Source organism: Mauremys reevesii, linkage group 4 (assembly GCF_016161935.1).
Source record: "Mauremys reevesii isolate NIE-2019 linkage group 4, ASM1616193v1, whole genome shotgun sequence".
Lineage (NCBI taxonomy): Eukaryota > Metazoa > Chordata > Testudines > Geoemydidae > Mauremys > Mauremys reevesii.
Window position 1 is genome coordinate 118,800,823 of NC_052626.1, and position 12,578 is coordinate 118,813,400.

The 12,578-nt window shown below is 45.8% G+C and overlaps 1 protein-coding gene across 2 annotated transcripts in view; it reads right to left on the reverse strand.

Moving 5' to 3' along the window:
- CD5 (CD5 molecule) overlaps positions 1-12,368 on the reverse strand; it is a 27,492-nt gene extending 15,124 nt beyond the window's left edge. For both annotated transcript variants that reach the window (XM_039535371.1, XM_039535370.1), the window contains exon 1: positions 12,226-12,368. In XM_039535371.1, coding sequence (XP_039391305.1) covers positions 12,226-12,277 — 52 coding nt within the window. In that variant the 5' untranslated portion in view covers positions 12,278-12,368. The remainder of the gene's footprint in view (positions 1-12,225) is intronic.
- Positions 12,369-12,578: the final 210 nt, after the last annotated feature.

Genomic DNA, 12,578 nt, shown 5'->3' on the forward strand with positions numbered 1-12,578 from the left:
GCTACATCAATGTACACCAGCTGAGCATCTGGCCTTCAGTTTAATTACATGTGTAACATGCTTAACGGCTTTTCCTGTTGGCACATCAATTAGTCACTCCCCCTTCCATTGGGTGATGCTAAGTTAAAGCCCCAGTGGAAGACCTTTCTGCTAGTATTTAAACTGTGGTTCTAGTCAGTCTGCTCCAAAGAGATCATGGGGCTCCACACTGATTCCCAACCATGAGTCTAGATACGACGTGCTCAATTGGCAAATCCACAGCGGATTTTTCTAACCACTGTAAGCACCACAAGCTCCCTGCGGGATCTGGAAATCCAGCTTAGCCTTTCCTGCCTCCTGGACCATTGTCATTGCCAGGAATACAGAGTCCAGTGCAGGCGAGCCTGCTGATGTTGCCCCCGCCCCTGCTCACTCTCCCACCGCTGTGCAATGCTCACTGGACTGGTGCAAGGACAACCTGCGGTGATTCAAAGACACCATGAGGAAGGGGCCATGTTTCCATGCACTTTCCCACTGATGTCTCACCTGAATATTGAATTTTGGGATATTTTTCAATACTTGGACCCAGATCCCCAGCTGGTGCGAATCAGCATAACTCCAATGGAATCAATGAGCCAGATCCCCAGCTGGTGCGAATCAGCATAACTCCAATGGAATCAATGGGTGAGATCCCCAGCTGGTGTAAATAGGCTCTAGCTCCATTAGAGTCAATGGGGCTACATCATTTTACCTCAGCTGAAGATCTGGCCAATAGTATCCTTAACACAGAATATAAATAGGACATAGGGTCTTGGGCAGGCCGTCCGCACTAGCGTGACTTTATAGATTCACTGGTGATCAGCTTGTCTGACCTCCTGTACAACACAGTCTTAGAAAATAATTCCTAGAACAGATCTGTTAGAAAAACATCCAGTCTTGATTTAAAAACTGTCAGCAATGGAGAAATCCACCACAACCCTTGGTAAGTTGTTCCACTGGCTAACTCCCCTCACCATTAAAAATTGACACCTTATTTCCAGTCTGAATTTGTCTAGCTTCAACTTCCAGCCATTGGATCGTGTTCTACCTTTCTCTGCTAGACTGGAGAGCCCATTGTGATGCTGGCAGACCAGGTGCCACTGCTTGCCAAAGCCCCAGGCTTCACTGAACACTTACAAATGCAGAACAGGAAGCCAGGCCGACTCACTTGTGTATTAATATAGATCAAAGTGATTGTTAAATGTATAAGAATGTCTTTGGTGTTTGAACGTCATGAAAACAAATGGGATGCTGCATGCATTGTTATCACTTATCTGTATCCTGTTATAATGCAATGGCAAACATTTACATTTTGTGCATCCCTGTAACTAAGTAACTAGGGCTGTCAAGCGATTAAAAAAATTAATCACGATTAATCGAGTGATTAAAAAAATGAATCACAATTAATAGCACTGTTAAACAATAATAGAATACCATTTATTTAAATATTTTTGGATGTTTTCTACATTTTCAAATATATTGATTTCAATTACAACACAGTATACAGTGCTCGCTTAATATTTATTTTTGATTACGAATATTTGCACTGTAAAAAAACAAAAGAAATAGTATTTTGCAATTCAGTTAATTCAAGTACTGTAGTGAAATCTCTTTATCATGAAAGTTGAACTTACAAATATAGAAATATGTACAAAATAAACTGCATTCAAAAATAAAATAATGTAAAATTTGAGAGTCTGCAAATCCACTCAGTCCTACTTGTTCAGCCAATCGCTCAGACAAACAAGTTTGTTTACATATGCAGGAGATAATGCTGCCCACTTCTTCTTTACAATGTCACCTGAGAGTGAGAACAGGCATTCTCATGGCACTGTCATAGCCAGCGCCACAACATATTTACATGCCAGATATGCTAAAGATTCATATGTCCCTTCATGCTTCAACCACCATTCTAGGCCCCATGATGATGATGGGTTCTATTCAATAAGAATCCAAAGCAGTGTGGGCTGATGCATGTTCATTTTCATTATCTGAGTCAGACGCCACCAGGAGAAGGTTGATTTTCTGTTTGGTGGTTCAGGTTCTGTAGTTTCCGCATTGGAGTGTTGCTCTTTTAAGATTTCTGAAAGCATGCTCCACACCCCGTCCTGATCAGATTTTGGAAGGCACTTGAGATTCTTAAATCTTGGGTCGAGTGCTGTAGCTATCTTTAGAAATCTCACATTGGTACCTTCTTTGCATTTTGTCAAATCTACAGTGAAAGTGTTCTTAAAATGAACCACATGTGCTGGGTCATCATCCGAGACTGTTATAATATATGGCAGAATGCGGGTAAAGTACAGCAGGGGACATACAATTTTCCCCCAAGGAGCTCAGTCACAAATTTAATTAACACATTATTTTTTTAATGAGCATCATCATCATGGAAGCATGTCCTCTGGAATGGTGGCTGAAGCACAAAGGGGCAAACGAATGTTTAGCATAGCTGGCATGTAATGACCTTGCAATGCCAGCTACAAAAGTAGGAGCGTTGCCAGCAGTCAAGGGAAGTGATTATTCCCTTCTATTTGTCACTGGTGAGGCCACACCTAGAGTATTGTGTCCAGTTTTGGTCCCTCCACTACAGAAGGGAAGTGGACAAATTGGAGAAAGTCCAGCGGAGGGCAATGAAAATGATTAGGGAGCTGGAGCACATGTCTTATGAGGAGAGGCTGAGGAAACTGGGCTTATTTAGTCTGCAGAAGAGAAGAGTGAGGGGGGGATTTGATAGCAGCCTTCAACTACCTGAAGGTTTTTTTTAAAGAGGATGGATCTAGGCTGTTCTCTGTGGCAGCAGATGACGGAACAAGGAGCAATGGTCTCAAGTTGCAGTGGGGGATGTCTAGGTTGGATATTAGGAAAAACTATTTCACTAGGATGGTGGTGAAGTACTGGAATGTGTTAGCTAGGGAGGTGGTAGAATCTCCATCAGTAGAGGTTTTTAAGGCCTGGCTTGACAAAGCCCTGGTGGGATGATTTAGTTTGGGTTGGTCCTGCTTTGAGCAGGGGGTGGGACTAGATGACCTCCTGAGGTCTCTTCCAACCCTGAGATTCTATGATTCTAAGAAGAGGGCAGCATTATCTCCTGTAAATATAAACAAAGTTGTTTGTCTTAGCGATTGGCTGAACGAGAAGGACTGAGTGGACTTGTAAGCTCTGAAGTTTTACATTGTTTTGTTTTTGTACACTTTTTTATTTCAGTTACAACACAGAATACAATCTATATGAAAATGTAGAAAAACATCCAAAATATTTAATACATTTCAGTTGGTATTCTATTGTTTAACAGTGCAATTAAAACTGTGATTAATCGCGATTAATTTTTTTTTGAAGTAATCGTGTGAATTAACTACGATTAATTGACAATCTTATAAATAACCCTTCAAACGAGAAAGAAACCGTGTGGAATGCAAATGAAGAACTTTAACAAGAAAGTGCTAATTTCAAAGCAAGTGGTCACTGTGTGTGATGATCGGAGATCAAAGTCTCCTCACTCTCTGGCATCAAAGAAAGAGCCCAAGTGTCAGCTTGGTTTCTGTGAGAAGCTAGAAGTATGGACACAAGGAAAAATTCTTCATCTCTGGACTGTTTAGATTCTAACTGGGCAAAATAACTGAACAAGAAGATGGAGATCCCCAGAGTTATTCTGGGTAGCCCTGAGAGAGTTTTGGGAAACTGACAGATTACTGCATCTCTGTAGTAATAGACAACCAATATTTTCACCTGCTTTAACTTCTCAGTAACTCTCATTCCTTTTTCTTAGCTAATAAACCTTTAGTTAGTTTACTATAGAATTGGCCATGAGCGCTCTCTTTGATGTGAGATCTAGGACACAAATTGATCTGGGTGAGTGATTGGTCTCTTGGGACCGGAGGTAACATGAATATTTTGTAATTTCTTTTTCTTTCTTTCTTTCTTTCTTTCTTTCTTTCTTTCTTTCTTTCTTTCTTTCTTTGTTTGTTTATATTTTGGTGTAAGGGACCATTTGCCACATATTCCAGCTTGCCTGGGTGGCAAGACAGACTGGAGAGTCTAAGGGGTTTGTCTGTGAATCCATTATAAGACTATTGTAGTACTCTAATGATAGAACGTATCACCAGTGTGGGGTGTCTGCCCCGTTTTTGGCAGTCTGCCTTGAACTGGGCACTCATAATCATGAGCTACCCCAGACAACATAACACCCATTATTAAATATTTGTCCTTCATGTAGGCAGGGGCGGCTCTAGGAATTTGGCCACCCCAAGCACGGCGGCATGCCGCAGGGGGCGCGCTGCCGGTCGCCGGTCCCGCAGTTCCGGGGGACCTCTTGCAGACGTGCCTGCGGAGGGTCCGCTGGTCCCGCGGCTCCAGTGGAGCATCCGCAGGCGTGCCTGCGGGAGGTCCACCCGAGTTGTGGGACCAACGGACCCTCCATAGTCATGACTGCAGGAGGTCCACCGGAGCCGCGGGAGCAGGGGACCCTCCGCAGTCATGCCTGTGGGAGGTCCGCTGGTCCCGTGGCTCCGGTGGACCTCTCGCAGGCATGACTGTGGAAGGTCCGCCGGAGCCGCCTGCCACCCTCCCGGCAAAATGCCGCCCCAAGCGTGCGCTTGGCGCGCTGGGGTCTGGAGCCGGCCCTGCATGTAGGGACTGTAATCAACTCACCCCTTAACCTTCTCTTGTTAAGTGAAATAGATTGAGCTCTTTGAGTCTATCACTATAAGGCCTGGGGTCTAATTCTTTAATCATTCTTGAGGCTTCTCTCTGAACCCTCTCCAATTTATCAACATCTTTCTTGAATTATGGACACCAGAACTGGACACAGGATTCCAGCAGCAATCATGCCAGTGCCAAATACAGGGGTAAAAATAACCACTCTACTCCTATTTGAGATTCCCAGCTAAGCATCTCAGGATAGCATTACCCTTCTGGCCACAGCATCGCATGGGAGCTCCTGTTCAGCTGATTATCCATCATAACCTCCAAATGTGTTTCAGAGTCACTGCTTCCCAGGATAGAGTCCCCCATTCTGTAAGGATGGCCTTCTACCTTTGTTCCCAGGTGTATACATTTACATTTAGCCATATTAAAACACATATTGTCTGCTTGCCCCCAGTTTACCAAGTGATCCAGATTGCTCTGCATCATTATTTACCACTCCTGGATTTTTATGTCATCTGCAAATGTTATCAGTGATGATTTTACATTTTCTTCCAGGTCATTCATAAAAATGTTAGTAGCATAGGGCCAAGAACTGATCCTGTGGGACCCCACTAGAAACACATCCATTGGATGACGATTCCCTGCTTGCAGTTACATTTTGAGACCTGTAAAAAGCAACAAAGAGTCCTGTGGCACCTTATAGACTAATAGATGTATTGGAGCATGAGCTTTCGTGAGTGAATACCCACTTTGTCAGACACATGTATTTTGAGACCTCTCATTTGCCAGCTTTTAATCCATTTAATGCGTGCCATGTTAATTTGATCTCTTTCTAGATTTTTAATCAAAATGTTATGCGATACCAAGCAGGGTCGGCTCCAGGTTTTTTGCAGCCCCAAACAAAAATATAATAAAATAAAATAAAAAATAAATTAAAAACGGGGGCTGGAGTGCTGCTGCCAAAGCAAACAAACAAAAAAGCCGGAGCGCGGCCCCTTGAAAAGTGCCGCCCCAAGCACATGCTTGGAATGCTGGTGCCTAGAGCCGGCCCTGATACCAAGTTAAATGCCTTACAGAAGTCTAAGTATATTACATCAACCCTATTACCTTTATCAACCAATCTTGTAATCTCATAAAAAAAAAAAGATATCAAGCTAGTTTGACAAGATCCGTTTTCCATAAACCCATGTTGATTGGTATTAATTATATCACCTCCCTTTAATTCTTTATTAACTGAGTCCTGTATCAGCCCCTCCATTATCTTACTTGGGATCGATGTCATGCTGACAGGCCTATAATTACGCGGTTCCCATTTATCTTTTAAAATATTGACACAACATTAGCTTTCTTCCAGTCTTCTGGAACTTTCCCTGTATTCCAAGACGTACTGAAAAATCAACATTAATCATCCAGCAAACTCCTCAGCCAGCTCTTTTAAACTCCTGGATGCAAGTTATCTGGACCTGCTGATTTAAAAATGTCTAACTTTAGGAACTTTAACCTGAAGAGCTCTGTGAATGGGACTATTTCAATGAAGGGCAACTCTGAAATGATTTACTGTTTTTAACTTGATGGCCAAGATTTTCAGGAGCGACTAATGATTTTGAGTGGCCAATTTGAGATATCTTAAAGGAACTGATTTTTGGAAAGTGCTAAACGCCCATCCTCTTGGCAATCAGATCCCGTTTCTGGTGTCTCAAGTTGGTCAGCCAAAAATCAAGGCATCCAAAAATCACTTTGCGAATTTTGTCCAACAAGTTAAATTCCTCTCTGGGAAGCTCTAAGTCCGTGAGGTTCCACCTCCCCCCCGCAGGTTCTGCTGTCTGATGCCAATATCACACTGGTTTGACTTTATGATCCCTCCCTTGATACTGTGTGAATGTCGAAAAAACCCATGGACACAGCGTTTAAGAATAGGAGGCACAGCGAAGAAGACTGAACATGTTTCAAAGACAGTATTGCAGCCCTCTGGGAGTAGTGTCCCGCTTTGGCTGCCTCATTGTAAGAAAGGCAGAGATGAGGCGGGAAAAGTCCAGAGAAGGCAAAAAAGATGAACTAGTTTGCGCAGTCCTTTGGAAACGCAGAATGCTCTGTAAGTGCTACGTGATAATAGCAATCCCTAGCTCCTATCTAGTGCTTTTTTATCTGTAGAGCTCAAAGTGCTTCACAAAGGAGGTCAGTATCATTCTCCCCATTTTACGGGTGGGGAAACTGAGGCACAGAGCAGTGACGTGCCCTGTGTCACTCAGCAGACCAGTGGTAGAACTGGGACTAGAACCCAGGTATTTTAATTGCAGCATTATTTATTATTATTTGATTCTATTTATTTATTTCATCATTATCATGAATTTTGTCAGAAGGGGGCCATTATAATCATCCAATATAACAGAGACCATGGGATTCACCCAGTGATTCCTGCATCAAGCCCATATCTTGTGGTTGAGCTAGAATGTAGTTTTAAGGCATCTAATCTTGATTTATTATTGTGTGTGGCTGCTATAGCACTTCCAGATCCCAGTCAGGGAACAAGACCCCATTGTTCTAGGCTCAGTATAAACAATACAAAAGCAGCCATTGCCCCAGAATGCTCACAGTCTAGGATTTAGACAATATTTAACCTTGTCTACACTAGAAAGTTGTATCACTTTAACAATACCAATGTAGTTAAAAGGGACACAATTCCTCTAGTGTGGACATAGTTATATCGGCATAACTGTGCTTTTACCGGCATAGCTTATTCCCTTATGAGAAGAGGAATAAAGTACAAACTGCTAAGATAACTTGATATTGGTATAGCTGTCAAGTATCAGAGGGGTAGCCGTGTTAGTCTGGATCTGCAAAAAGTGACAGAGTCCTGTGGCACCTTATAGACTAACAGACATATTGGAGCATGAGCTGACGAAGTGTGTATTCACCCATGAAAGCTCATGCTCCAATACATCTGTTAGTCTATAAGGTGCCACAGGACTCGTTGTTGCTTGATATAGCTGTGTCCACACTGGGGTTTGTGCTGGTAAAAATCACACCTCTAAATGAAATAGATAGACCGTACAAAAGCTGTCTGTAGTCCAGGCCTTTAGGCAGGGACTATTTGTCATGCAACATCTATACAATGCCTAGCACAGCGGCGCCCTGATCCATGACACACAGCAGGAGCGTGAACAGACAAGTGGTGGGGAGGACAAAGTGGCCTCCGATGGCCAGGACTGTGTTTTATTAATGCAGCCTCACAGATTTCAACTCTCCTGGCGCCAGCGATTGTGTTTTTTATTTAATTTTTCTGAGGGGTGAGTCCGACAGAGTTAGATTTCTCTTTCTCATCGCTCAGGGCCGTGAGCAGATTTTGTGTTTGGGTTGGCAAATGTGCCTGATGTTTTTTTGCAAGACTGGCTTAGCTACTCAACGAGCTTTGGAACCCAAATTGGCTTGCATCACTGGCACATGCAGAGCCCCGCTGACCCCTTTGGGCACCTCTAGAGTGAGTAAAGCAGGCAACGTATGGTCCCATGCAAAGAGATTGCTGCCTCCAGGGTAGTTGAGCACCAGTGGGAGAAAAAATTTGAGGGGGAGGAGCCTAAGGTGTATCAGATAAATGGGGGCAAGGGGTAAAATGGACTGAGCCCTAGGCTTACGTGGTCCTGCCACAGTACAGGAGCGACAAGGAGTCCTGTGGCACCTTATAGACTAACAGACGTTTTGGAGCATAAGCTTTCGTGGGTGAATGCCTACTTCGTCAGATGCATGTCATCTGATGAAGTGAGTATTCACCCACAAAAGCTTATGCTCCAAAACGTCTGTTAGTCTATAAGGTGCCACAGGACTCCTTGTCGCTTTTCACAGATCCAGACTAACACAGCTACCCCTCTGATACAGTACAGGAGCCTGGAGTCAATGACGTCTCAATGTCCCTTCCAGCCCTACAGTTCTGTGATTCTAACATCCCTCCTTCATCATAGAATCATAGAATATCAGGGTTGGAAGGGACCTCAGGAGGTCATCTAGTCCAACCCCCTGCTCAAAGCAGGACCAACACCAACTAAATCATCACAGCCAGGGCTTTGTCAAGCTGGGCCTTAAAAACCTCTACTGCTGGAGATTCCACCACCTCCCTAGATAACCAATTCCAGTGCTTCACCACCCTCCTAGTGAAATAGTTTTTCCTAATATCCAATCTAGACCTCCCCCACTGCAACTTGAGACCATTGCTCCTTGTTCTGTCATCTGCCGCCACTGAGAACAGCCTAGATCCATCCTTTTTTAAAAAACCCTTCAGGTAGTTGAAGGCTGCTATCAAATCTCCCCTCCCCCCACTCTTCTCTTCTGCAGACTAAATAAGCCCAGTTCCCTCAGCCTCTCCTCATAAGACATGTGCTCCAGCTCTCTAATCATTTTCATTGCCCTCCACTGAACTCTCTCCAATTTGTTCACATCCTTTCTGCAGTGGAGGGCCCAAAGCTGGACACAGAACTCCATATGTGGCCTCATCAGTGCCGAATAGAGGGGAATAATGACTTTCCTCGACCTGCTGCCAATGCTCCTACTAATGCATGCCTTTGTCTGGGTGGGTATGGCCCCTGTTTCTAGCACAGCCCTTCCTGAGCCAGGTTGAGGCCTTTAGATCTTGTATTTTGTGCCTAGATGCCATGGTGATTGGCAGACAGATGCGTTCTGTAGGGGAAAGCAGTTTGTCTTCCTCCCAGGCATCGGGTCTCAGCTGCAGACTGGCTGGACCGAGAGGCTGGTTCAGTACAGCAGTCTAATTTACCAAGTCCTGTGTCTCCCCGCTTCCCTTGCTCTTCCAGAGTCCCTCCTCTGTTTCTTCGTTGGCTGGTGTTCGGGGGTGAGGAGGGGGGCTTATTACAGGTCTTAAATTACTATTCAGGCCAAACGCCCATTGAAGTTGATGGACTACATCAGCAGAAATTTCACCCTAACAGGGACTGAATAAAGACCTAGAGCCAGGTTGTCCCAGAGAGAGAAGAGATGGAAAAGACCTAGAGATTTACCTCTTCTCCAGTCACCTCTGGGTCCCCCAGCCTGGGCCAGGGTAGGATTAGTCCCCGAGGTGTTGTTATCAATGAGGAGGTTTGTTATGCATTTGTTAAGCACCGACAGCACAGCGGGCTCCGCACAATGCCTCCAGAATATGCGCTCCTCACCCTAAGGTGCTTACGACCTCAGTTAGACCAACCGTGCAATCTGGACACAAGCCGTGGGCTGTCTGGGGAACGGGAGGGCTGGTTTCCCAGTAGCACTGTGGCGAATATGGCGTGCCCTGTAGCGATTCTATATTAGCCTGGTTATTGGGATGGTGTTTTCTGCATGGACATTTTGATCTGAGTGTTTCTGGCACGGGTCAGGCAGGAAGGAGGAAGTGGCTTGTGATGGTCACTATCACTCGCCACTTAAGAGTCATTATGGGACAATGCTGAGCAATTAGCTCCAGTTGCTCTTGCTTGATCCCCTTTGAGCCTTCAGGACTGGTTTAGCCAGGAGGGGCCAAAACCCACCAACCCTGGAATAAACCTCCTGAGGAGCAAAAAACCTTGGCAAGGTTTAAAAAAAACAGCAAAGGGTCTTGTGGCACCTTATAGACTAACAGACGTTTGGGAGCATGAGCTTTTGTGGGTGAATACCCACTTCGTCGGATGCATGTCTAAGCTTTAAAAAAGGGATGTGCGAGGGAACCAGATTGAGACATGGGAGCCTGTGGGGTATTTGAGGAAATATGACCTGCTTTGGTCACCATGGTGGGATGGCAGAACTTAGGTAAGGGCTCGTCCACACATGAGAGTTATTCTGGGTTAATAAGGTAGGGTGTGAATTTGAGGTGGAATTCCTGAATAGCTCCTTGTAAGCCCTAAATTAGACACGCACGAAGGCTGGCTGTTGATTTCAAATCCCTTTTTCTCTCATGCTTTGTTCCAGCTGCTAAATAAAAAATCCTATGTTTAAGGTGGCTGTTGGCCGCTAGACCTGGTCATAGGTTCCCCAAGCCCAGTGGGGCCTGCAGGATGGGAAGTGGTTTGTGTAAGCAGGACAGTTTTCCTAGCTCCTGACCTAAGACTGGAAGAATTGCAAGATCCCACCCTGAGATGAGGGCAAGAGGTCCAAAACCTGCTGTAGGTGCACTTAGAGAGACCAGACAGGGAGACAGAGGGGCAACCATCCAGCCCGCCCTGTGTTTGGGACACGTGCATCAGTATATGCTCAACAGAGCTGGGCGGGAAATGGTTTTCCTGTCCTGCAACAGTGTTTGAGATTTCAAAAAAAGCTCCTGTGATGCACTGGGACAAAGCTGAGGTCTTTTCAAATTTTTTCAGACAATATACAGGGAGAGAGACCTCAGAATAAGCCAGTGGTTAGGGTGTTCAGCCAGTGTATGAGAGGTGCCGGTTTATATCCCTACTCTGCCTCTTTCAGATAAAGGAGTTGAAATCAGTTGTATCGCATTGCAGAGAAGTGCCCAAACCGGAAGGCTATTGGCTACGCCCTGGTGGGGCTCTGTCTCTCACTTCGACCAAACATTCCATCCTGGACCTGAACAACCATCCCAAAGAACGTTTCCTTTCCCGTGTAAATATTCAGTTTTGACGAATCAGCATTCTCTGGTGAAACACCACTTCGGCGAAAATCTCCTGACCAACTGGCGCTCGGCCCATCCCGTTTGAAATGACTCAAGAGAAACTGATGCTGCTATCCCTTAGTTCGAGTCCTCGCTCGCACCCTCTTTACAGGGCTAACAAAATTACCACTCTGCATGTTGTTATGCTTCTTATTTGTATTGCAGAAGGGGCTACAGGGCCCAGTCAGTGACCAAAGCCGTTGTATTCAGTGCTGAACAAACAAACAGAGAGAGAGACTAGTTCCTGCCCCAGAGAGCTCCTGATCTAGGATTACAACAAGATGCAACTGGTGGATAAATAGACAAACGGGAAGGATGGAGGATCCAGCAGTTGCACAAGATGGAGCCATGGCATAACTGCTTTTTGCACCCAATCCTCAGGCGGTGTAACTTTGCATAGCTCCATTGCAGTCAATGGGCCAGATCCCCGGGTAGTGCACATCGGCTGGAACTCCACTGAAGCCAATGTCCTTTTATACCTGCTGAGGCTCGGCCTCATATTTCTTCATGGTTTAGAGCCCTGCTTTATTCAAAAGGTGCGGTGCTAAATAGCAGGCTGATTTCATTTATGGGGCTCTGCCAATGGAGCAAAGCTGATTTACACCGGTTAGGGATCGGGCCCATTGGCACGAATGGAGTGATGCCAGTTTAACACCGTTGGGGCTCTAGCCCATTGTTTTACATTCCTGAAAACCAAAGCTAGGACAGGGTGAAATCTACCACACCACCTAGGAGATCTCTGCATCTCTGCACCAGTTCAGTAGGGCCTCATCTATCCTGCCCTGGTTCCCCTGGCTGGACACCTGCAGTGGCAAGAAGATGTGTGATTGCCGCATGCCCTGACTGCAGAGGGAAGGGCGCTCACACACACTGGGACCCCTCTGTAGATCAGGGCAGCCATGCTGAGTCCCTGAATGGCAGAGGCCAGTTCGAGTACTCACCCCACATCCCCACCAAGATCAGCGAGGTGAATGCTGGCTGCTGGACTCCCATCGGGCCGGGTCTCTCCCTCCTCCACCCCGTCTGAATCTGTGAGCTCGGGGCTGAGCGAGCGGGCGTTTGCACCCCAGCCGGCTCTGCTACCTGGCACGGGGAAGGGGAGGGGGCCGGGAGGAAGAGGCTGCTTTTCCTCCCTCTGTGGTTCTCTGCGTCACGGCTCGCTGAGTTGAAGCCCAGCCTGCCAGCTTCCTTGACAGAGCCTGCCGAGCACAAGAGAGGCTCAGAGGTCTCGCAGTGAGGTTCATGCTCATGCCTCCTCAGAGCCGGTATCACCAAGGCCGGAGCACATGAATTC